Genomic DNA, 27781 nt, shown 5'->3' on the forward strand with positions numbered 1-27781 from the left:
AGACAAGCCATGATCTGCTTATCTGTTCTCCATTTTTCATTTGGATGAAATAATAGCTGCATGAATCATGACAGCAGACAAGATAGAGGAGAGCAGGAGGCGGGGTTGCCAATCTACTCGCTCTGGGGAGCAGAGTTCGCTGCTTTTAGATGTTGTCTCCAAAGTCTCCAGCAGCAGAAAAAAGTCTCTAGATTTGGCGCTAGGAGCTTTTTAGAAATCAAAGTGCTAGAGGGGTCTGAAAAGTGGCTAAATATAGCGACTAAAGCGCTAAGTTGGCAACACTGCTCTTTGCATGGTTTGTTTTCAAATGGTTTGCTGCTGTCTGTTTGGACCTTTCTGAACATGTGCAGCAAATGGACTGATCCAATATGGTGGACACTGAAGGGGGGGCTGAGACACATTTAATATTATCAGCGTTCTGATGGCATTTTAGCAAAAACATAATTAATGTGCACAAATCAGGAATGTTTGTATTAACCATACATGGAAACACAGTTTTATGGGGCCCCCAGGATCTTGGCCCCCCCGGCAGCTGCCTAGTTTTGCCTAATGGTAAATCTCTGTCTGCATTCAGCGGCGATTTTTTTTTTTTTTTGTCCACTCTAATCGGTAATCTTAATGTCCGACCGTCCTGAACGCACCTCCTCCTTCGCTAAGCTAGTGAGCTGCAATAACAGCTCCATCTGTTAGAGCGGCTGAACACCGAGTCCAGCATCGGCCTGCAGAGCAGAGAGCATGCTGCACCCGCAGAGGTCCCTGTCCGAGCTGCCCAGGATGTCCGCGGCCAGCCAGGTGGAGACAGCCGTCCTGGTAAGGGACTACCTGCCGGGGACAGCTAGCTGTCCCACCCCCACCAGCCCCATAACATGTCGCCTTTTGTCGGCTCCTTTTATTTTCTAAATCCATTCCCGATTAAAGGGCAGAGTGGTGTTAGAGGGGGGGGGGGGCAATCGAGGGGCCCCATCAGCGGCAGAGCATCAGTGGACATGGAGGCCGGAAGGTCCACGACCAGAGGGACCAGCACCACAGAAAACTGCTGCTTTAAAGCTGAACAGGATCTATGTAGATTAGATCTACATCGGTGCATAGGTTCATTCTGTTCTATGTTCCTAGAATGACATCAATGGAACCTCCTGCAGAAATACCACAACAAAGAACCGCTTCCAGGGGCGGATCCAGGATTTTCAACCGGGGGGGGGGCTGAAGCTCCTACCTGTGACAGTAAATAACTCCAGGAGATCATGAAGTAATTTAATGTTAAAGAGGAACGCCATTTTTTTTCCATTGGGTCCTTGATTTTCCGTTATTCCATCGTGTTCTCCTCACCCATATGAGTTTAGTGTCATTTGGAGCCGTTCTGAAGATATTCCGTTAGGTTATATCCAGTAACGTCTTCCTATGGGCAACGACTTGAAGGCACAAACTAAACTGTTCATCATTTATTCTTTATGGTACGCCAGCATTCAGAACATGGAGGCCAATCACTGTCCCCCAGACATCCACCGTTAGATTATTTATATCTTTTAAAAAAATAGCGGCGTGTTTATGTTTATGACGTCATCCGTGCGGCGGACTGTAGTAGTGACAGGCAGCCCGGGCCACAGGCGGCGACGCTCTACTCCTTCTATTCATTCTAGCTAATCTGAATCGTTCATCTGGAGAGGGAGATCATCTGTGGTAGCAGCACTAGACATCTTCCAGGCATGTGAGGAAAACTAGCAGCAGTTCAGCGGACAGGATGAAGGAACGGTAGCCGGCGTGCGCGGATGATGTCATACATGCGCCGCTTTGTTTTAAAAAGATATAAATATCAAAAATATATCCGCAGATGTCTGGGGCATATGGTGTCATTTTCTACTCAAACTATAAAATCTTTGCAACAAACTAAATTATAATAAAACTAAAATCCTTTCTCTAAACCAAACTACGATGTTCCTCTTATATCGGTCTCCACCAGTCACGTGACATTTGTTGCTAAGACGCCATTTTAGGTGGAAAAGGCATAGTGTAAACAACCGCAGCATAGCTAAACGAAGGACTAAAGGCCCGTTTACACAGCAGTCTGTCCAAGATAAGTCATTACAGTTAACATAAGCCTGAAAACAGGGGCGGATTTAGGAAAATCGGTCTCCGCCAGTCACGTGACATTTGTTGCTAAGACGCCATTTTCGGTGGACAAGGCGTAGTGTACCGCGCCCGAGGTAAACAATTTACGTCACTTGGCGGAGACCGATTAGGCGAATTTATGTTTGAATATTTTGCAAAAATATGTTGCGGTGCTTGATGGGGTTTTGGAATTAAAGGCTAACGTTTCCTGTCTTAGGTCCATTGTTGCCTGGTTGGAATGTTTCCCAGTCTGGCAGTTTAGGACGGCCGTCTGTGGGTAAAAAAAAAAACATTTCTTTAGATTTACAGCCTAAGAGATCAATAGACTTTTGTTCAAATTGGGTGAGATTTCATATATCCAGGCGGTTTATGAACATATTTTGGGGTGGAAAACGTGAGTCGGTGACATCTGGCAACCCTGCTGATGTGGTGAGTGGCGCTCCCGTTACGCAGCAGCAGTCACTGTGGCGTCCATGTTAATAACCAAAGCCGTAAAACCGTGTTATAGAAGTCTTGGTGATGGTTTTCATGTAATGCTTGAATATAGACCGATTAATCCACAATGTGTATTCGTATCTGTTTCACATTTGAGACGCACGCGTTTGACTGCTTCTATTTTTTTCAGGGGGGGGGCTCCATAAGTGGACTGGTGTAGATGGAAAAATACCAGGGCCGAAAATGGTTCCCAGTCCGAGCCAGTGTCCAGACAAGGCAACTAGCAGTACTAGCCAATCAGAAGAAGAAGGGGGCGGGTCTTAGGAAAGCGTCTACCTCCTCCTCTCGTTTCTTGCTCATGTCACCAGATGGATTGTGGTTCAGTGCTGAAGGGAGAGTGACCTGCCGCCGTTTACGCCTCCATTCAACGGAGAGACGTGTTAAAAGTAAAAAAATAAATAAAGGAAACTTTGTGTTTGGAGAGAAGTACAATGGAGAGAATGGACTGGCATGGAGCGGGAATAATGCAGCTCATGAACTATGGTCAACTATGTGTGTATATATATATATATATATATATATATATATATATATATATATATATATATATATATATACATATTTCTTGCCTGGGTGGAAAAAGTTCAGGCTGAGAATTTTTAAAATGTGAATACAGTGAACCCTCGTTTATCGCAGGGGTTACGTTCCAACAAGAACCCGCGATAGGCTAAGTCCGTGAAGTAGAAACCTTTATTTTTTTACAGTTATTATACAATGAAATACTCCATACAACATGGAAATCAAGGAACAAAAACTTTTTACAGGCCCAAGCATTTGTTTAACAACTAAAAGTACTGGATAAACGGTTGTTGTTGTTGTTGTTTTTTACAAAAACCACTGTACTGTACTGTAAAATAATATAGTTATAGATAAATAAATGATCATTTTAATCATCAATATGAACTGAAGGGTTAATATTGTGGGGATTTTTTTTCTTCTGGGCCAAAAGATCCTTATAAACCGACATGCCACCAACGATTGTGTTTGACAATAAAGTTTAACAATGCATGATGCAAATCTGTGAAGCAGCGAGATCGTGAAAAGTGAACGGCGTTATGGCGAGGGTTCACTGTAGTTGAATTTTCTCAATGCTGCAATAGTTGATGGATCAGTGCAAGGCTCTGTGAGCACCATGCAGGTGTATGTATGGATGGAGCATTGAGATACTGACTGGGTTTGTCTTGTTTCTGTCAGGAGGAGGAGTTTAACTGGCTGCTAAGAGAGGAGGTGCACGCCGTGCTAAAGCAACTCCAGGAGATCCTCAAGGTAAGACTGAAGCTTGGAGTTAGACCATTTTAAATTTAACTGATTCAAGTGGACTTTTTATTTCTGTTGTTAATTATGTTCTAACATTGGAGATGTTAAGAATAGGAAGTTTTGACCTCTGCATGAGCTCTTTGATCAGATTTCTGAATTTAAAGGCGTATCGTCACATTGAATGCTTCCATAAAGATGACAAAAAAAACATTTGATCTTAATGAAATGAAAGAGAAAACCAGCTGGTGCAATCTGAGTATAGAAGAGTTTTCCTTCTGATCCCATGACCCAACACCCCCCTGGCATGGCGAGCACCCCTTAATCGAGGGGTGCTTGCTTGGGATTAAGCACACACACACTTAAGGGGAATTTAGAGAAGCCAATTAACCTAACAGTCGTGTTTATGGACTGTGGGAGGAAGCTGGAGTACCCAGAGAGAACCCACGTATGCTCAGGGAGAACATGCAAACTCCATGCAGAAAGACCCCCGGCCGGGAATCAAACGCAGAACCTTCATTCTGCAAGGCAGCAGTGCTACCCACTGCTCCACTGAGCAGCCCTCTTTAAGTTTCAATTATTATTATTATTCTTGTTTGACGGGAAACCGAGAGAGGATGTAGTCTGAGGTATTAGCCTGCAGCCATGTTTCAGTGAAACATAATGCAGCTTTTCTCATTTCCTGTCCTTTAAATTGATCTGATTTCTCTGCCAAAAATCTTCCCTTGCTCAGTTCTAGACCAGAATCTTCCACACTGGAAAAAACTATTTAGAAATAGGTAAAAATTTCTCAAATTAAGTGCATTTACCCTTAATTTGAGTAGCTAAATAAGATGATTTGACAATGAAATGAGTATTTTTACTCTTAAAATAAGACTTGAAATAAGACAATGCAATTGCTCTTTCTTATTTTAAATGTAAATTGTCTTGTTCCATTGGCAAAATGTCTCAATTCAAGAACAAATGCTCTTATTTTAAGAAAAAAATAACTTTTTCTAGATTAAGTTTTTTTTCCAGTGCATTTGATCTGCTGAATGAAACGCTGTGACCAAAATGTTTCTTGGTCTTTGTCGACAGGAGGCCTCCAGACGTTTCTCCATGCCCTCACCAGGCCTGGAAAGTCAGCTGAAGCAGGAAAACTTCATCCTGGGCAGCTCAACGTAATGTTTCCAAAGCTTCTCTGTTTGTTTCAAAGCTCATGGAAAGTTAGATGTTCTTCCAGCTGCCGTTAGCTGAAGCCTCCAGCAAACGGGCCTTATTTTCAGATAATATTCTCATACTGTAAGCGGCTGCCTGTCTCTAATCATTTAGACTTGGCTAGTTTTGATCAGCGTACGAGAAAACCATTTTACTTTGACAGTAAACCTGATTGTCCCTGCTGTCCTCTGATGCCTGACCGTCCTCTGTCTTCATTTGGTTTATGGCTAAATGTTCAGGGCATGGTTAACATGGTAGATCAGGGGTCAGCAACCCAGACTGTTCAAAGAGCCAGATTGAACCAAAAAACTAATCTGTCTTCTTTAAGCCTCGTATGGCAACACAAGCTCCACAGTAGCAGCCATTCAAAATGGCCTTCCCAGTCAAACGCCAACTGAATGCCAGCAGACTGCCCTTCACTGAATTACAGGGTCTGACCAGGAGATGGCGCTTCTCTTTAGATATTAATGTCCACAAATCATGACAGAAGGAATATTTTAGAACAAAGACTGATGCTTAAAAAGAAATTGTGGGGGACCAGCCAATGACCAGCCAAGGACCAGCCAAGGATCAACCAAGAACCAACCAAGGACCAACCAAGGACCAGCCAAGGACCAACCAAGGACCAACCAAGGACCAACCAGTGACCAGCCAAGGACCAACCAATGACCAACCAGTGACCAGCCAAGGACCAACCAAGGACCAACCAATGACCAACCAATGAGCACCCAAGGACCAACCAATGAGCACCCAAGGACCAACCAATGACCAGCCATAGACCAACCAATGACCAACCAAGGACCAGCCAAGGACCAACCAATGACCAGCCAAGGACCAGCCAATGACCAGCCAAGGACCAACCAATGACCAACCAATGACCAGCCATAGACCAACCAATGACCAACCAAGGACCAGCCAATGACCAACCAATGACCAGCCATAGACCAACCAATGACCAACCAAGGACCAGCCAAGGACCAACCAATGACCAGCCAAGGACCAGCCAATGACCAGCCAAGGACCAACCAATGACTAGCCATAGACCAACCAATGACCAACCAAGGACCAGCCAAAGACCAACCAATGACCAGCCAAGGACCAGCCAATGACCAGCCAAGGACCAACCAAGGACCAGCCAAGGACCAGCCAATGACCAACCAATGACCAGCCAAGGACCAACCAAAGACCAACCAATGACCAACCAAGGACCAACCAAGGACCAGCCAAGGCCCAACCACTGACCAGCCAAGGACCAGCCAATGACCAACCAATGACCAGCCAAGGACCAGCCAATGACCAACCAATGACCAACCAATGACCAGCCAAGGACCAACCAATGACCAACCAAGGACCAGCCAAGGACCAACCAATGACCAGCCAAGGACCAACCAATGACCAACCAAGGACCAGCCAAGGACCAACCAATGACTAGCCGAGGACCAACCAATGACAACCAATGACCAACCAAGGACTAACCAATGACCAGCCAAGGACCAGCCAATGACCAGCCAAGGACCAACCAATGACCAACCAATGACCAGCCATAGACCAACCAATGACCAACCAAGGACCAGCCAATGACCAACCAATGACCAGCCATAGACCAACCAATGACCAACCAAGGACCAGCCAAGGACCAACCAATGACCAGCCAAGGACCAGCCAATGACCAGCCAAGGACCAACCAATGACCAACCAATGACTAGCCATAGACCAACCAATGACCAACCAAGGACCAGCCAAAGACCAACCAATGACCAGCCAAGGACCAGCCAATGACCAGCCAAGGACCAACCAAGGACCAGCCAAAGACCAACCAATGACCAGCCAAGGACCAGCCAATGACCAACCAATGACCAGCCAAGGACCAACCAAAGACCAACCAAGGACCAGCCAAGGACCAACCAATGACCAGCCAAGGACCAGCCAATGACCAACCAATGACCAGCCAAGGACCAGCCAAGGACCAACCAATGACCAACCAAGGACCAGCCAAGGACCAACCAATGACCAGCCAAGGACCAACCAATGACCAACCAAGGACCAGCCAAGGACCAACCAATGACTAGCCAAGGACCAACCAATGACAACCAATGACCAACCAAGGACTAACCAATGACCAGCCAAGGACCAGCCAAGGACCAACCAGTGACCAACCAAGGACCAGCCAATGACCAGCCAAGGACCAACCAATGACCAACCAATGACCAGCCATAGACCAACCAATGACCAACCAAGGACCAGCCAATGACCAACCAATGACCAGCCATAGACCAACCAATGACCAACCAAGGACCAGCCAAGGACCAACCAATGACCAGCCAAGGACCAGCCAATGACCAGCCAAGGACCAACCAATGACCAACCAATGACTAGCCATAGACCAACCAATGACCAACCAAGGACCAGCCAAAGACCAACCAATGACCAGCCAAGGACCAGCCAATGACCAGCCAAGGACCAACCGCCAACAGCCAAGGCTTCGTCCCTTTGCTGTTGGACCACCAATGGAGGCCGACTGATTTCTAATTAATATTACAAAATAATAAATTTTATGTCGAAGCTGCTTGTCTGGACACTCAAGGTCACACAATGGATCAACAAAAATAATAAAAAAGGTTGGGAAATGAATACTAAAGAGAAGTTTTAAACGGCTGAGTTTTGATTTAAAAATGGAGAAGTGAGTCTCAGAGGAGGCCTCTCTGTGTTCTCACCAAATACCTCAATTCATCACCACATTAGACAATAACTTCTGTTTTTTACCACAACCCTGGAGAAAACAATGCACGCAAAAAACAAACTATTTTATTTGGAGTATTTTTATTGTTAGACAGCAGATTTCTTAGCCTGTGACGCAGCGTTTAACGTCAGGTGAAGTTCCAGCGGGAATCGCAGAGAAACTCACGTCTGTAAGAAGAACATAATGTTAGAATAAACAGAAGAAAATCAGCTAAAAATGATGATAAAACACAGCAGGAAGTCATTTGAACAGGGGCTGCTGTGAGCCTCTAGGCTCATTTAAAATACAATAAATTAATAGATTCACTACTTTATTGTCATAAAGGCTTCAGTGCAACCAGGGTCTGTAACAGACGTCAGTTCTAAGGTGAATATCTACGCTATTAATTAAACTTCAGAATTACACTCTAGTAGATCAGGTCAGCTGGCAGAGTCACTGTTAATGTCACACCTGAGTCTTTTACACCGTGGGCAGGACTTTTAGGCAAGTTGTTTTTTTGAGGATTATGTTTATTATTGGGCAACATGTGATCTTAATCAACCCAAAAGACTCCTTAATATCAATGTTTTATATTTTTGGAAGTTGATGTGTTTTCTTTTTAGATTTGGCCATTTAGGTGTGTGCAGGTAAATATTTCTGTGCAGAAAATTACCATGACGCTCTAAAGCCTTCCATCCATAGATGCTGTCAGTGTCTTGATCACAGGGTTCCCGCAGGTCCTTAAAAAGTCTTAAAAGGCATTGAATTCTTCAAAATAAAAATAAGGCCTTAATTGGTATTAAAATGTCTTAAATCAGTCTTTCGTAGGTCTTAATTTTTAAAACATCATAAATAGGATTATTTTTATTACGATTTATTTTTGTAATCTAAACAAAATGTTAAAATTTATCTTTTTTATTTATTTTTTTGATAAAAAAAAAAAAAAAAACTGCTCTCCATTATTGGTTCCGTCCCGATAGCGGAACCAATAAAGCGTTGTTGCTGGGGAGACATTTGGGAGATGCACCATTAACTTTTTGTCTGGAAAATATGAGCAAGTGTAAATGTAACCAAAATTGTCTCCAGCCAAGAGTTTTTCTCCATGGCTAAAACCAGGGAACATACATGAGGCTCAGTGGATTTAGTGCAAGAAGTCATTCAAGCTCAGAACGATGGGAATTAAGGCAGTGGAGTCGCACATGCGAAGCACGAAACACAAAGCGTCAAAATGGAGTTACCTAGAAACAGCCGGTATTTCTCAGTTTAGTTCCACCCTTGTCTCTGCAACGCCTCCACTTATCACCAAATCAAACATACTAAGAAAACCATACAAAGAAAAATAGCTGCAAAAAAGACTTAGCACTGGTTATGTTGGGGCTTTAAAACTGATTTGTTTTGTTCCCTGCTAAAACAAAGTTTGTGAATTCAGTTAAATAATTGTTCAAATATATCTGTCATTTGTGTGTTTTTAGCTTTCTCCCTGTATGGGAAGCTTTTCAACATTTGAAACATTAGTGCAGTGGTTTATGTTAAAATAAACCTTTGGGTTAAGTTGTCGCAAGCAGTTTTTTTGTGTTTCTTGTGAATTTGATCTTAAATTTTTATTTCAAGTGGCATTAAAAAGTCTTAAAAAGTCTTGAATTTTGTGATCCTCATGGCGTGCAGCAGCCTCCACAGCCTCCCAGACACTGTTTTCCCTCCCTGTAGATCTCACCTTTCATGAAGGACCACAGGTTCTCCATGGGGTTCAGATCAGGTGACCAAGGCGGCCATGTCATTATTTTTTTCTCCTTTTAGCCTTTTCCTGGCCGCCACGCTGTGGTGGATTCTGATGCGTGTGACGGAGCATCGTCCTGCATGAATATCAGGTGTTTCTGGAATGATGGCGACTTCATCTTGTTCCGCTGTTTGAAGAAGGTGTCTTCCAGAAACTGGCAGTAGGTCTGGGAGTTGATCTTGACTCCATCATCAACCTGAAGAGGTCCCACAAGCTCATCTTTGATGATAGCAGCCCATAGCATTACCCCACCTCCACCTTGCTGGCGTCTGAGTGGATAAGGAACTTGCTGCCCTTTACTGATCCAGCCTGGTGCCCATCCATCCATCTGGCCCATCTAGACTCTCTCTCATTCCATCAGACCAAACACCTTGGAGGAATCAGTCTGCAGAGATTTCTTGTGCGTCTTGTTCAAAGGTGGCCCTTTTTTCAGCTTTCCTTACCTTGGCCAGGTCCCTGAGTATTGAGCACCTTGTGCTCCAGACATGTTGCAGCTCTGAAATATGGCCCAACTGGTGGCTAATGGCTTCCTGGCAGCTTCATGCATCATCCTTCTCAATTCATGAGGAGTTATTTTGCGTCTTCTTTGTTCAACACGCTTCTTGGCTATTTGCCATGAACCTCTTGATTGTGCAATGATCCCGCTTCAACAGCTTGTTTATTTCCAAACTTTTCTGACCCATTTTGCCAAAGGAAGGAAGTTGTCTAATAATTAAGCACACCTTATATAGGGTGTTGATGTCATTAGGCCACGCCCCTTCTCATTACAGAGATGAACACCACCTGATTTACTGAAGTGGTAGTTGGCTTTCCAGCCTCTACAGCTTGGAGGATGATAACATGAATGAAAAAGATGATGTGGTGGAAATATTAATTTGCCGAATAATTCTGCACACGGTGAAGCTCCAACATCCTTATATGCAAACCACAAGGAATTAATTATGTTATTATACTATTTAAACGTTATTGAACAGTTCTCCATTACACAAAAAAACACAGGATCAAAATAGATCAAAGATCAAAATAAGACTTTAAAATGCCGTGGTTACGTTAAACTACAGGAATAAATATGAAAGTGGCAGCAGCACCGTGCTCTTTCTTTGCGCTAGAAGCTGTCCTGGTTACACGCTAGGTTGGGTTGCAGGTGCAGCTGCTATCAGAGGCGGGCGGACGGTCTCCTCACGTTGATGACATCTATGTCTTCGGCAGGCGTAGAGCTAACAGAACTGGCAGCGTTGCGAGGCAAGGGCTCAAACATGTACGGCTGGAAGCCTTCTACACCAAACCAAGCTTCTGCCGCCCTGGCGTCCTCTTCCACAACATCTTCGTCCCCGCTTTCCTCCTCTAAATAAAAAATGGATGACGGAGGAGACTCATCCACGACCTCCGACACTAAACTCTCCTCCTCTTGCATGTTTCCGCTGTCCATAGCGTTCCTTGACAGCGTCGTTTCTAGAGTCACCAATTTAGTGCTACTTGGTCCCAATGGAATTTCCCATTGGGAACCTGCTAGCACTAAGATGCTAACTGGTTAGCAGGATGCTTCCAACAAACCGGCCACAACCAAACTTGCTTGCGAACCTTCCGCCACAACAATCCCGCCCCCTTGATAATCGACCAATCACATTCACTCTATTCACTCGTGTAAAGTCGGGCACCACTGGGAGAATTCGGAACTGCAGCGGTTGGAACGGCTTCTTCTCTACGACTTTTAATGCATTTTTTTTTATCTTCTTCTCGCCACTAGGGGGTGCTGCAGCACCTCCATTTCCTGCAGCCATGAAACACAGTTTTCTTGGTGTTTAAATGGGGAAAAGTAGGGAAAATGCAAATTTCAGTTAACAAAAAAATATGTCTTCTTCTAATAAAATATGGCAGCAGCTACGTGCTACACGCTATTCCTGAAGGCTTCCAATGAAAGGTTGAGAATAAACTTCCAGACCTGACAGTGCAGGTGACTCCATCGTGCAGGTCTGCAGCCAGAGTCCTCTCACCTTGATATTTTCATTAACGAATAAACGTTCGAACGAACAGACTCTAAACTTTGCCCCTGATTTTACTTCAGACCTTTCCGATGTTTTAAATCCATGTTTCTTTGCCCAATGAGGCTGATAAGGTTTTAGAGGCTTAAATAAAAGTCAGAGTGAATACTTGGTCTGCATGTTTCTGCTTGGCTTCATGGAGGCTTTATCTGCTGATTTGTTTTTGCAGCATGGATCAGGTGAAAGGGGTGCTGACTCTGCAGGGAGAAGCTCTGACTCAGGCTGTGAGTAGTCACTCTTTCCACATTCACCCTCCGAATTTAGTTGCATGACATCTTTTAATGTTTAACTCTCCTCCACAGGACATTAACCTGAAGGTCGCCAAGAGCAGCCAAGTCCTGCATTTTCAGTTCAGAGAAGACAAACAATGGAAGCTGCAGCAGGTAGTCTGAAATTCCTGTCCGTTCAGGAAACGGTTTCAAAAAGTAAACCAACCAGATTATTTTAGAGGAAACAAAGCTGCAGCATGACTGCTTGTAATAATATGCTGGTGCAGATTCTCAGTCATCCAGGTCATATAGTCGTTCCATAAAAGTTAAAATCAATCCACTGGACTTTGTTTCCAAGTTTGAAGACGTTTCTCTTCCATCCAGGAAGATTTTTCAATTCAAAATGTCAGAAATAGAAAAGGCCTGGTTTTAGTTTAGAAAACATGCAAATAGAAACGGATGAACGGGTCCCCCCCTTTGGAATGGGGGTCATTTCAGAGACATAGACAGGTATGGGGCATTGCAGGCCAAAAAAGAAGCCAAACGACCCCCATTCCAAAGGGGGGGACCCGTTCATCCGTTTCTATCTGCATGTTTTCTAAATTAAAACATGCAGTGTTTTTACAGTGGCCCAGAGGTGTCAACACTGATACGAAAGCTGCAACAGATTTAAATATAAAAGCCATAGACATTATATACGTAGACATCTCATTGGACGCTGACGGCAGCGAGGCCGACATGCACGGCGGGCGGCCATCTTGGATCGGACCACAGTTCAGCTGCTGTCAGAAGGCAGAGGAGGCGCCTTAGATCTCATTTTAATCCCATGAAAGACGGGTCAGAGATGATATTACAATAATCTCTGACACGTCACAACCCCTTAAAAGACCAAAACAAATTCTAAAATTACCTTTTAGCTAGATTACACCGATTTATTCACATAAGAAACTATTTAAACTGAACTCAAACTGGATGAAATGCATGCAAAGTTATATATTTTGCAATTAAATATTAATATGATAAACACAAAGTTTTATATTAATATATTATAAGATTATATGTATATATATGTATATATTTATGCTGCAGCTTTTGTATTTGTGTTGACACCTCTGGGCCACCGTATAAACAAGGCGTTGTTGCTCTACTTTATAAAGCCTGGAACTAAACGCTATTTCTGACATTTTGAATTGAAAAAGCTTCCTGGATGGAAGAGAAACGTCTTCAGACTTGGAAACAAAGTCCAGCGGATTGTAATAATGCATCATATTAACTATGCACATTGGATAGAGCTGCCTGTTCACTTCCTGGTTCCCCCTGTGTGCGTTCTGCAGTCTCAGCCAGCCTGCCTGTGTTTCTCTGGTTCCCCTCCGCTGCTAAAGCACCAACATGTCTGGTTAAAGCAGTGGATTCCAGCAGGGCCGGCCACCGTTCAATTAGTACTGAAATACTGGTAACAGGACACCATGTTGGTGTCATAATAACAGAAGCACTTCCTCTCAGATCTCAGTGAACTTTAGTTTCTAAGGAGCTTTTCAAAGTGGAACTGGATGACATTTAAAAAAAAACCAAAACATGAATCCGATCATTCTGCAGAAAACATTTTATCATTAGATGAACCAACTGAAGCCCCTACAGGCCGGGCTGAACCTGAGCACCCCCCCGGACTGAACCAGCAACCAGACCGGAAACAGAGCAGAGAGATTTCCAGACCAGCTAAAACCAACTGGATGCTTCCCAGTAGCACTGGGAGCAGAGGAGTCAAATTATTCATGTTTATTCCTCCAGTATAAATCCTGCTGTTTAAAAACACTTTTAAAGAAGTTAGAGGATCAACTTCAGCTTTTTACTACTATAAAAGTGTAATAGCACCATTTTAAAAACTAAATTATAAAAGTAATGCAGTAAAAACTGTTCAGGCCAGAAGCTTTCCTGCTTTACTCTATTAAAGGAACATTTTTCTAACATTCTGGATGATAACTTCCTTAGATTTTATTTTCTTAGTTTTATAACTAATGGTAACAGCGTCACTTTAAACTTTGCATCATCTGCAAAAAACTATTTATTCCGGTCTGTGGTGAGCAACAAGTTGGGGCAGCACCGAGTCCAACTATAAAGAAATTAATTGTCTGGATGAAACTAATTATTTTGTTGGTTTTTATTTTTTTAAACACCAACAGGCCATAAATGAAAATGAGCTTAAATAAAAAAAAACTAACAAGACTATTTTTAAAACGTAAGGAATAGAAGGAAAAAGTTCTCTAGAGATAATTACTGCAGTAAAGTATAGATGGGCAACATTTCTACTGATGGTAACAAAGTATTTGTTCTTTACTGGACCCCTCTGTCTATTGGTAGAAGATCTATATTTATAAAGGATTGGTTGATTAAACAAATCTGGTCAATTTCTCACTGAATGGATGGAAATGGTGATATTTTAAGTTTAACAGGCTTCATGGAACTGATTGTTCGTTAACAAGTTTCAATAAAGTTTTGCGTTGTATACCTGATGTTCTCCTTATGTCCGTTAAAAACAGTATATCTAATTTCTCTTTTCCAAGACTCTGTTAGCTTCAAATTGAGCATTAGAGATAATAAATGCACCAATAGGTTCTTGAATCAATATTTAATATACAGTTGTGGTCAAAAGTGTACCTACACTTGTAAAAAATCATAATGTTATGGCTGTCTTGAGTCTTCAATAAGTTCTACAACTCTTATTTTTCTGTGATAGAGTGATCGGAACACATACATGTTTGTCACAAAAAACAGTCATAAAATTTGGTTCGTTCATAAATTTATTATGGGTCTGCTGAAAATGTCACCAAATCTGCTGGGTCAAAAATATACATACAGCAACATTAGTATTTGGTTACATGTCCCTTGGCCATTTTCACGGCAACTAGGCGCTTTTGGTAGCCATCCACAAGGTCCTGGCAAGCTTCAGGTCGAATGTTTGACCACTCTTCTTGACAGAATTGGTGCAGTTCAGCTAAATGTGATGGTTTTCTTGCATGAACCTGTTTCTTTAGCACTGTCCACATGTTCTCAATGTGGTTTAAGTCAGGACTTTGGGAAGGCCATTCTAAAACCTTAATTCTAGCCTGGTTTAGCCATTCCTTTACCACTTTTGATGTTTGTTTTGGGTCATTGTCTTGTTGGAACACCCAACTGCGCCCAAGACCCAACCTTCGGGCTGATGGTTTTAAGTTTTCCTGCAGAATTTGGAGGTAATCCTCCTTCTTCATTATCCCATTTACTTTCTGCAAAGAACCAGTTCCACTGGCAGCAAAACATCCCCAGAGCATAATACTACCACCACCATGCTTGATAGTAGGCATGGTGTTCCTGGGATTAAAGGCCTCACCTTTTCTCCTCCAAACATATTGCTGGGTGTTGTGGCCAAACAGCTCAATTTTTGTTTCATCTGACCAGAGAACTTTCCTCCAGAAGGTTTTATCTTTGTCCATGTGATCAGCAGCAAACTTCAGCCGAGTCTTAAGGTGCCTTTTCTGGACTTCTTTCTTGCACGGCAGCCTCTCAGTCCATGCCGATGTAAAACACGCTTGACTGTGGAGACTGACACCTGTGTTCCATCAGCTTCCAAATCCTTGCAGACCTGCTTCTTGGTGATTCTTGGTTGACTCTTGACCATCCTGACCAATCTCCTCTCGGCAGCATGTGATAGCTTGCGTTTTCTTCCTGATCGTGGCAGTGACACAACTGTTCCATGCACTTTATACTTGCGTATAATTGTCTGCACAGTTGCTCTTGGGACCTGTAGCTGCTTTGAAATGGCTCCAAGTGACTTCCCTGACTTGTTCAAGTCAATAATTCGCTTTTTCAGATCCACACTGAGTTCCTTTGACTTTCCCATTGTAGCTTTTGTAGCTGAGTCTAATCACTGGGTCAAACGAGCCCTATTTAAATGGGCTCATGAGAAGTCAACAGCTGTAGTCAATCAGAATCACTTAGAAGAAGTGAAGAGGCCATGACATGAAGCTAATTTGATTGACACAACTCGCTACATCACCAAAGTTGACACATTTTGTTGCTGTATGTATATTTTTGACCCAGCAGATTTGGTGACATTTTCAGCAGACCCATAATAAATTTATGAAAGAACCAAATTTTATGACTGTTTTTTGTGACAAACATGTATGTGTTCCGATCACTCTATCACAGAAAAATAAGAGTTGTAGAACTTATTGAAGACTCAAGACAGCCATAACATTATGATTTTTTACAAGTGTAGGTACACTTTTGACCACAACTGTATAATATGTACCCTGGTGGAACTAAACATACACTTCTCTTAAAACATTTTAACAAATCTACAATAATCAAAATTAGGAAAAAAATATTATTAATTATTATAATTATTTGAAATGCCCAATTCCTCCTAAATATAAAAAATTACCATTTAAGATAATAAATGACACATATCCTTCAAATGAGTCCTTAAGAGAGAGATTTAAACTCAATGTTGGGAAATGTGGTTTCAATTGGAAACTACTAATCATTTGTTTTATGGATGTAAAGAAGTTAAAAACCTCTGGGATCTACTTCAGATCTTTTTATCTTCTAGATCTATAAATGTAGACTTTAATTCCTTACAAATAATTCAGTTTGGTTTATATATTAATGAAAAAAAGGTGGAATTCTTAGTTAATACTTTGATGATTATAACCAAATATTATATCCATAAATGTCGTTATGCAAAATGCCTCCTCTCATTCTCTGCTCTCAAAAACGATTTTCCTCCTTTAACCGACGTCTGAAGAAGATGAAACCTTAAAGCAAATAAATTGATTTATTGGAAGAATTTCAGTTAGTCCCCTCTTCTTAATAATTTATTTATTTATTTTAGTCTGTAATTTTTTATTGGAGTTAATAGGAGTTGTGATCTTATTTTTTCTTGTAATGTTCAATATTGACGTATTGTTGAATTTGTCATTGATATTCTGGTTTTTTTTCAATAAAACAGACCTACCAGCAGGTGGCGATAGTAGCAGCTACTCAGAAATGAATCTGAAAATGGTTCATTTTATCCCAAAAGTCGATGATGTTTTAGATGCTGAGAGTTTTACTTTTATCTGAGTCAGTAGAAAACTTTTAATATTTCGCCTTGATGATGAAAATAGAGGATTTATCACCAAAAAGAAATATTTTCTTATTCAGAAACTTTTAATTGAAGAGACATTATGGAATATTTTACAGTAAAATATCTATAAATCATTTTTTATTCTGCCTTTTTAGGACTAAAACCTGGTTTGATGTTTTAGTAGTTCAGTATTGATGTGTCTATCAGCCTGTTTTCCCTGAATTTACTTCCTGTCAGAAGTTCCCGCGCTGTTCCATGTTAAATGGTCTGACTTAGCAAACAATCCAGGCTTTATATTCAGAAGCGAACTGCATCCAGCTCAACTGAACCTGACGGCAGCTCCAGGAAAAGGTGGAAGTAGAGAAAAAAGAAACTAACAATTATTTTATCGCTTAATAATCAGAAAGCCAAATGTTCCTTAAAGAAGACTTTTTACAAAAGTAAACCAGCTGAACTTCAAACTGTTTTGGAAATAGCACATTGATGGACAAAAACATATTTTCGCAGTTTAATTTTAATTTAAAAAATCTGTTTTTACAGTTCAGTCTAATTTTAGTGATCTATAAATGGAAAAACAGAAAGAACAGTGTTTTTAATAAATGTAATATAGTCACTTCATTTAATTTACGCATTAACCTGAGCAGCAATCCTTTCCTTCACCATTTTCCTCTCCTTATTTCTCTGTCTGGCAAATCTGGTCTGATTGGTTTATTCTACGGGTTTAGTAGTTAACACTGGATTAAAAGCTGGATTAAATCGAGCTGAGATAACCAAGACCATCACTGCAGTATCACTTATTTTATCTATATTTAAGCAACTTTAGTTAAAATGTTTATTTCTTTACAATCTTGGTATAATTGCTGCTTTAAGTGTGTCGCTCTGTCAGCTAAAATAATATTTTACAGTCTCTATACTCCTGTTAACGTTTCATTTTTTACTAAATTAGTTGAGGATTATTTAAGTAATTTATTAATCTGATTAATTGTTTCATTCCTGGTTTAGTTTGAGCGTGAGCAGGACAGAGCTGCAGTTCTGTGTTTTGGCCACAGGTGGCAGTATAATTAGAAGACTTGGTAATCCTTCTTTATGATCCAATTTAACTTATTTGCTTTAAAAAAACAAACATTTATCGATTAAAGAGTGTTTGCAGATTGATTGAAGGTCTTGCTGCCCACAGCATTACAGTTCCTCCACCTTAGCTGGTTGGTAGAACAAGACGATTCCAGTTAAAGTCCAAACCCAGTTCAGTTAATGTCTGTGATATTTCCAAGGCAGCAGCTGGCCTGCAGCAGCATGCAGAGGTTGTCATGGAGACCTGTTTATCCATAGATGCCACTCTCCTGCTGCTCTGCAGACCATCCTGCTTGCTGCGTACGGAGGAGAAATATGGCCGCCTGTCCATCCTGTTAACCCTTTTCCATGTGAACGTCTGAAGCTGTCCTCATTCCTCTGCTCTCCGTCCCCCCCCTCAGATACAGGATGCCAGGAACCACGTGAACCAAGCTCTGCTGCTTCTGAGCAGCCGCGATGAGACGTACCAGTTCAAGACTGGAGCCGAGGTCAACAAGGTGGGTCAATCTGAGCCGGACGCGTCTGAAACCCGCAGCGTCTGTGATGATGACCGACCGGATGTTTGTGTTTACGCTGCAGCTCATGGACGCGGTGATGCTGCAGCTGACCCGAGCACGGAACCGCCTCACCACCCCTGCATCCCTGACTCTGCCAGAACTTGCCACCAGTGGACTGATGGTATGGAACGCCATGGGAAGGCCGTTCACACCCTGGAGCATGCAGGCGGCAGCATCATGCTGTGGGCCTGCTGTTTCCTCAGTAGGAAAGGGAGAGCTGCTGCAGTGTTAGCTTTTCATTGTCGCTCTTCACATATTAACATCTATCTGTTATGCTACGTTCAAAATGAACGCTTTCAGCAGCAGAAGCAGCCGCTTTACATGCTAAGTCTATGGATGACGCGCATGAAGGCGCATCAAAAGGTCCTGCAGTGCATGTAGAGCAGCAGGAGCCTCATGAGCTTCTGAGCATCTGAGGCGCTTCACAAGCAGCAACTGCTGGAGGTGGAAAAATGGAACTTAAAGGAATAGTACACCCAAAACATGATTAGCCTTCATTTTCTACTCACCCCCATGCTGAACAACACTCTGGAGTACTTTTTTGATATCTCAAATGCATCTGGAGATCTGGGAGGCTTCTTGCTGTCTGCTGACATTCAAATAATGGAGGTCTATGGCGCCCGAGTCAGAAAGGTCCATAAAAGTCCACAAAAACGTGTCAATATTCCTCCATACTGCTCGTCCAATGTATTCCAAGTGTCCTGAGTGGGTAGCATCCAGAATTTACTCGAAACGAAGTCATTTAGAATGTTTTTAGAGCATAAACAGTAGTGTATAGGATTTCCTGAAAGCGTGTTCACGAGTCTACGGAAACCGCGGCAGACCAAACCAGATGAAAGTGCGCATTCAGCGTCTGCTCTGCCGATAATGCAAGCGTAGAAGAAGAAATGTGCTGTTTACCTGTGCAAAGAAAGAAACAAGGAAAGAAAAATGTCTGAGGACTTCAGTGTTGAGGAAGAGCATGAGTTCTTTGCCGAGCTGAATGCGCACTTTCATCTGGTTTGGTCTGCCGCGGTTTCCGTAGACTCGTGAACGCGCTTTTAGGAAATCCTATACACTACTGTTTATGCTCTAAAAACATTCTAAATGTTAACAAAATTCACTGAGGATTTTGGTTGGAAAGTCAGAAAGTCTGGACCGTTCCAGGGTGGGAATACTTTAGCAAGGGTTACAAAGCCTTTCCCTGTCCTTTCCTCTTACCACCAGAAAATGTTCACGCCCCCCATGCCTGGTGACGTGATGGTGAACTTTTACATCAATCTGAGCAAACTGTGTCTGACCGTCTACCAGCTGCACGTTCTGCCCCCAAACACCACCAAGGTAAGAGGCTCCTCCTGCTCATCGGCTCCTCCTGCTTTTCACCTGCTGATTTACTGCTTCCTCTGCTTTCCTCCTCAGAACTTCAAACCAACAGGAAGCTCATTGTTGCACAATCCTGGAGCCATGTTGTAAGTTTCCAGACGAAGTGTTGCACAATCTGCCTGTTTGCTTTTATTTTATTAATGGAGGAAGAACACTGATCGGTGTCCTAAGCTGAAGCCGGTGTTCTGTCAGCTCGGCATACTGCATCAGGCCAGCATACGGCATCAGGCCGGCATACGGCATCAGGCCGGCATACGGCATCAGGCCAGCATACCACATACTGCATCAGGCCAGCATACGGCATCAGGCCAGCATACGGCATCAGCTCGGCATACGGCATCAGGCCAGCATACGGCATCAGCTCAGCATACGGCATCAGGCCGGCATACAGCATCAGGCCAGCATACCACATACTGCATCAGGCCAGCATACGGCATCAGGCCATTATACGGCATCAGCTCGGCATACGGCATCAGGCCGGCATACGGCATCAGGCCAGCATACCACATACTGCATCCGGCCAGCATACCACATACTGCATCCGGCCAGCATACCACATACAGCATCAGGCCAGCATACCACATACTGCATCAGGCCAGCATACGGCATCAGGCCATTATACGGCATCAGCTCGGCATACGGCATCAGGCCGGCATACGGCATCAGGCCAGCATACCACATACTGCATCCGGCCAGCATACGGCATCAGGCCATTATACGGCATCAGCTCGGCATACGGCATCAGGCCGGCATACTGCATCAGGCCAGCATACCACATACTGCATCCGGCCAGCATACCACATACAGCATCAGGCCAGCATACCACATACTGCATCAGGCCAGCATACGGCATCAGGCCATTATACGGCATCAGCTCGGCATACGGCATCAGGCCGGCATACGGCATCAGGCCAGCATACCACATACTGCATCCGGCCAGCATACCACATACTGCATCCGGCCAGCATACCACATACTGCATCCGGCCAGCATACCACATACTGCATCCGGCCAGCATACCACATACTGCATCAGGCCAGCATACCACATACTGCATCAGGCCAGCATACCACATACTGCATCAGGCCAGCATACCACATACGGCATCAGGCCAGCATACCACATACTGCATCAGGCCAGCATACCACATACGGCATCAGGCCAGCATACCACATACTGCATCAGGCCAGCATACCACATACTGCATCAGGCCAGCATACCACATACGGCATCAGGCCAGCATACCACATACTGCATCAGGCCAGCATACCACATACGGCATCAGGCCAGCATACCACATACTGCATCAGGCCAGCATACCACATACGGCATCAGGCCAGCATACCACATACTGCATCAGGCCAGCATACCACATACTGCATCAGGCCAGCATACCACATACTGCATCAGGCCAGCATACCACATACTGCATCAGGCCAGCATACCACATACGGCATCAGGCCAGCATACCACATACTGCATCAGGCCAGCATACCCAATACGGCATCAGGCCAGCATACCACATACTGCATCAGGCCAGCATACCACATACTGCATCAGGCCAGCATACCACATACTGCATCAGGCCAGCATACCACATACTGCATCAGGCCAGCATACCACATACGGCATCAGGCCAGCATACCACATACTGCATCAGGCCAGCATACCACATACGGCATCAGGCCAGCATACCACATACTGCATCAGGCCAGCATACCACATACTGCATCAGGCCAGCATACCACATACGGCATCAGGCCAGCATACCACATACTGCATCAGGCCAGCATACGGCATCAGGCCGGCGTACGGCATCAGGCCAGCATACGGCATCAGCTCGGCATACGGCATCAGGCCAGCATACGGCATCAGCTCGGCATACGGCATCAGGCCGGCATACAGCATCAGGCCAGCATACCACATACTGCATCAGGCCAGCATACGGCATCAGGCCATTATACGGCATCAGCTCGGCATACGGCATCAGGCCGGCATACGGCATCAGGCCAGCATACCACATACTGCATCCGGCCAGCATACCACATACTGCATCCGGCCAGCATACCACATACTGCATCAGGCCAGCATACCACATACTGCATCAGGCCAGCATACCACATACTGCATCAGGCCAGCATACCACATACTGCATCAGGCCAGCATACCACATACTGCATCAGGCCAGCATACCACATACGGCATCAGGCCAGCATACCACATACTGCATCAGGCCAGCATACCCAATACGGCATCAGGCCAGCATACCACATACTGCATCAGGCCAGCATACCACATACTGCATCAGGCCAGCATACCACATACTGCATCAGGCCAGCATACCACATACTGCATCAGGCCAGCATACCACATACGGCATCAGGCCAGCATACCACATACTGCATCAGGCCAGCATACCACATACGGCATCAGGCCAGCATACCACATACTGCATCAGGCCAGCATACCACATACGGCATCAGGCCAGCATACCACATACTGCATCAGGCCAGCATACCACATACGGCATCAGGCCAGCATACCACATACTGCATCAGGCCAGCATACGGCATCAGGCCGGCGTACGGCATCAGGCCAGCGTACCGCATCAGGCCAGCATACTGCATCAGGCCAGCATACTGCATCAGGCCAGCATACTACATACTGCATCAGGCCAGCATACCACATACTGCATCAGGCCAGCATACCACATACTGCATCAGGCCAGCATACCACATACTGCATCAGGCCAGCATACCACATACTGCATCAGGCCAGCATACGGCATCAGGCCGGCGTACGGCATCAGGCCAGCGTACCGCATCAGGCCAGCATACTGCATCAGGCCAGCATACTGCATCAGGCCAGCATACTACATACTGCATCAGGCCAGCATACCACATACTGCATCAGGCCAGCATACCACATACTGCATCAGGCCAGCATACCACATACTGCATCAGGCCAGCATACCACATACTGCATCAGGCCAGCATACTGCATCAGGCCAGCATACTACATACTGTATCAGGCCAGCATACCACATACTGCATCAGGCCAGCATACCACATACTGCATCAGGCCAGCATACCACATACTGCATCAGGCCAGCATACCACATACAGCATCAGGCCAGCATACCACATACTGCATCAGGCCAGCATACCACATACTGCATCAGGCCAGCATACCACATACGGCATCAGGCCAGCATACCACATACTGCATCAGGCCAGCATACCACATACTGCATCAGGCCAGCATACCACATACGGCATCAGGCCAGCATACCACATACTGCATCAGGCCAGCATACCACATACGGCATCAGGCCAGCATACCACATACTGCATCAGGCCAGCATACCACATACTGCATCAGGCCAGCATACCACATACTGCATCAGGCCAGCATACCACATACTGCATCAGGCCAGCATACCACATACTGCATCAGGCCAGCATACCACATTCTGCATCAGGCCAGCATACGGCATCAGGCCGGCATACCGCATCAGGCCGGCATACGGCATCAGGCCAGCGTACCGCATCAGGCCAGCATACTGCATCAGGCCAGCATACCGCATACTGCATCAGGCCAGCATACCACATACTGCATCAGGCCAGCATACCACATACTGCATCAGGCCAGCATACCACATACTGCATCAGGCCAGCATACCACATACTGCATCAGGCCAGCATACCACATACGGCATCAGGCCAGCATACCACATACTGCATCAGGCCAGCATACCACATACTGCATCAGGCCAGCATACCACATACTGCATCAGGCCAGCATACCACATACTGCATCAGGCCAGCATACCACATACGGCATCAGGCCAGCATACCACATACGGCATCAGGCCAGCATACCACATACGGCATCAGGCCAGCATACCACATACTGCATCAGGCCAGCATACGGCATCAGGCCAGCATACCACATACTGCATCAGGTCAGCATACGGCATCAGGCCAGCATGCCACATACTGCATCAGGCCGGCATACGGCATCAGGCCAGCATACCACACACCACATCAGGCCGGCATACCACATACGGCATCAGGCCAGCATACCACATACGGCATCAGGCCAGCATACCACATACTGCATCAGGCCAGCATACCACATACGGCATCAGGCCAGCATACCACATACTGCATCAGGCCAGCATACCACATACGGCATCAGGCCAGCATACCACATACTGCATCAGGCCAGCATACCACATACGGCATCAGGCCAGCATACCACATACTGCATCAGGCCAGCATACCACATACGGCATCAGGCCAGCATACCACATACTGCATCAGGCCAGCATACGGCATCAGGCCGGCGTACGGCATCAGGCCAGCGTACCGCATCAGGCCAGCATACCGCATCAGGCCAGCATACTGCATCAGGCCAGCATACTACATACTGCATCAGGCCAGCATACCACATACTGCATCAGGCCAGCATACCACATACTGCATCAGGCCAGCATACCACATACTGCATCAGGCCAGCATACCACATACTGCATCAGGCCAGCATACTGCATCAGGCCAGCATACTACATACTGTATCAGGCCAGCATACCACATACTGCATCAGGCCAGCATACCACATACTGCATCAGGCCAGCATACCACATACTGCATCAGGCCAGCATACCACATACAGCATCAGGCCAGCATACCACATACTGCATCAGGCCAGCATACCACATACTGCATCAGGCCAGCATACCACATACGGCATCAGGCCAGCATACCACATACTGCATCAGGCCAGCATACCACATACTGCATCAGGCCAGCATACCACATACGGCATCAGGCCAGCATACCACATACTGCATCAGGCCAGCATACCACATACGGCATCAGGCCAGCATACCACATACTGCATCAGGCCAGCATACCACATACTGCATCAGGCCAGCATACCACATACTGCATCAGGCCAGCATACCACATACTGCATCAGGCCAGCATACCACATACTGCATCAGGCCAGCATACCACATTCTGCATCAGGCCAGCATACGGCATCAGGCCGGCATACCGCATCAGGCCGGCATACGGCATCAGGCCAGCGTACCGCATCAGGCCAGCATACTGCATCAGGCCAGCATACCGCATACTGCATCAGGCCAGCATACCACATACTGCATCAGGCCAGCATACCACATACTGCATCAGGCCAGCATACCACATACTGCATCAGGCCAGCATACCACATACTGCATCAGGCCAGCATACCACATACGGCATCAGGCCAGCATACCACATACTGCATCAGGCCAGCATACCACATACTGCATCAGGCCAGCATACCACATACTGCATCAGGCCAGCATACCACATACTGCATCAGGCCAGCATACCACATACGGCATCAGGCCAGCATACCACATACGGCATCAGGCCAGCATACCACATACGGCATCAGGCCAGCATACCACATACTGCATCAGGCCAGCATACGGCATCAGGCCAGCATACCACATACTGCATCAGGTCAGCATACGGCATCAGGCCAGCATGCCACATACTGCATCAGGCCGGCATACGGCATCAGGCCAGCATACCACACACCACATCAGGCCGGCATACCACATACGGCATCAGGCCAGCATACCACATACGGCATCAGGCCAGCATACCACATACTGCATCAGGCCAGCATACGGCATCAGGCCGGCATACGGCATCAGGCCTGATGCCGTATGCCGGCCTGATGCGGTAGGCCAGCCTGATGCCGTATGCCGGCCTGATGCTGTATGCCGGCCTGATGCAGTATGTGGTATGCTGGCTACGGCATCAGGCCGGCATACCGCATCAGGCCGGCTACGGCATCAGGCCGGCATACGGCATCAGGCCGGCATACGGCATCAGGCCGGCATACGGCATCAGGCCGGCATACGGCATCAGGCCGGCATACGGCATCAGGCCGGCCTACGGCATCAGGCCGGCATACGGCATCAGGCCGGCTACGGCATAAGGCCGGCTACGGCATAAGGCCGGCTACGGCATCAGGCCGGCCTACGGCATCAGGCCGGCCTACGGCATCAGGCCGGCCTACGGCATCAGGCCGGCCTACGGCATCAGGCCGGCATACGGCATCAGGCCGGCATACCGCATCAGGCCGGCATACCGCATCAGGCCGGCATACGGCATCAGGCCGGCATACGGCATCAGGCCGGCATACGGCATCAGGCCGGCATACGGCATCAGGCCGGCATGCGGCATCAGGCCGGCATGCGGCATCAGGCCGGCATGCGGCATCAGGCCGGCATACCGCATCAGGCCGGCATGCGGCATCAGGCCGGCATACGGCATCAGGCCGGCATACGGCATCAGGCCGGCATACCGCATCAGGCCGGCTACGGCATCAGGCCGGCATACGGCATCAGGCCGGCATACGGCATCAGGCCGGCATACGGCATAAGGCCAGCTACGGCATCAGGCCGGCATACGGCATCAGGCCGGCATACGGCATCAGGCCGGCCTACGGCATCAGGCCGGCCTACGGCATCAGGCCGGCCTACGGCATCAGGCCGGCCTACGGCATCAGGCCGGCCTACCGCATCAGGCCGGCTACGGCATAAGGCCGGCTACGGCATCAGGCCGGCTACGGCATAAGGCCGGCTACGGCATCAGGCCGGCATACCGCATCAGGCCGGCTACGGCATCAGGCCGGCATACGGCATCAGGCCGGCATACGGCATCAGGCCGGCCTACGGCATCAGGCCGGCATACGGCATAAGGCCGGCTACGGCATCAGGCCGGCATACGGCATCAGGCCGGCCTACGGCATCAGGCCGGCATACGGCATAAGGCCGGCTACGGCATCAGGCCGGCATACGGCATCAGGCCGGCCTACGGCATCAGGCCGGCCTACGGCATCAGGCCGGCCTACGGCATCAGGCCGGCCTACCGCATCAGGCCGGCTACGGCATAAGGCCGGCTACGGCATAAGGCCGGCTACGGCATCAGGCCGGCTACGGCATAAGGCCGGCTACGGCATCAGGCCGGCATACCGCATCAGGCCGGCTACGGCATCAGGCCGGCATACGGCATCAGGCCGGCATACGGCATCAGGCCGGCCTACGGCATCAGGCCGGCATACGGCATAAGGCCGGCTACGGCATCAGGCCGGCCTACGGCATCAGGCCGGCCTACGGCATCAGGCCGGCCTACCGCATCAGGCCGGCCTACCGCATCAGGCCGGCCTACCGCATCAGGCCGGCTACGGCATAAGGCCGGCTACGGCATCAGGCCGGCTACGGCATAAGGCCGGCTACGGCATCAGGCCGGCTACGGCATCAGGCCGGCATACGGCATCAGGCCGGCATACGGCATCAGGCTGGCATACCCATAGTAATGCGCATTATCAGAGTTTTCTGTCTCTGCTCTCCTTACAGCCAATCACACTGTTTTATTTCCTGATTTAGTCCGATTTTTGTCGTAGTTTTGTGCATAAAACAACAAAAAATGTCTTTTACACACATTAGTTAAAAAAAAAAAACATTTCCATGTGTGACTCCGCCCCCATGAAACCACTACTGCACCATGCCGGGAGGTTGTCGTTTCAATGAACGTTGGCTGGAAGATGAAAAATACAAATTATGGATTAAACGGGGACAAACCCCACGAGTCGCCTCTGGTAAAGTCTGCAAAAAAGATGTGCAGCTTTTCACAATGGGCGAGTCTGCGCTGTCGAGTCACATGAAGAGTAAGACTTTTAAGTAAGCCAACTGAAGTAGCCTAGTACACGTTAACGTTAGCGCCTATTTGTTTACGCTAGTAACTGCTAGCTAGGAATTCACAGGCTAAGTTACTGAGTGACTGAGAGTACGCTGTAATAAAGTAATGTTAGTATTGCAGTG

At 46.4% G+C, this 27781-nt stretch overlaps 1 protein-coding gene across 1 annotated transcript in view; it reads left to right on the forward strand.

The window, feature by feature from the left end:
* The first annotated feature begins 632 nt into the window (after nucleotides 1–632).
* The window catches only part of rogdi (rogdi atypical leucine zipper), a 34516-nt gene continuing 7367 nt past the window's right edge, over nucleotides 633–27781 (forward strand). The window contains exons 1-9 of the mRNA XM_038273573.1: nucleotides 633–810; nucleotides 3796–3867; nucleotides 4933–5015; nucleotides 11760–11814; nucleotides 11893–11973; nucleotides 18376–18471; nucleotides 18554–18652; nucleotides 19738–19851; nucleotides 19930–19979. Of these exons, the coding sequence (XP_038129501.1) occupies nucleotides 736–810; nucleotides 3796–3867; nucleotides 4933–5015; nucleotides 11760–11814; nucleotides 11893–11973; nucleotides 18376–18471; nucleotides 18554–18652; nucleotides 19738–19851; nucleotides 19930–19979 (725 nt within the window). The 5' untranslated portion in view covers nucleotides 633–735. The remainder of the gene's footprint in view (nucleotides 811–3795; nucleotides 3868–4932; nucleotides 5016–11759; nucleotides 11815–11892; nucleotides 11974–18375; nucleotides 18472–18553; nucleotides 18653–19737; nucleotides 19852–19929; nucleotides 19980–27781) is intronic.

Source organism: Cyprinodon tularosa, unplaced genomic scaffold (assembly GCF_016077235.1).
Source record: "Cyprinodon tularosa strain WSP-4 unplaced genomic scaffold, ASM1607723v1 ctg878, whole genome shotgun sequence".
NCBI classification, from domain to species: domain Eukaryota; kingdom Metazoa; phylum Chordata; class Actinopteri; order Cyprinodontiformes; family Cyprinodontidae; genus Cyprinodon; species Cyprinodon tularosa.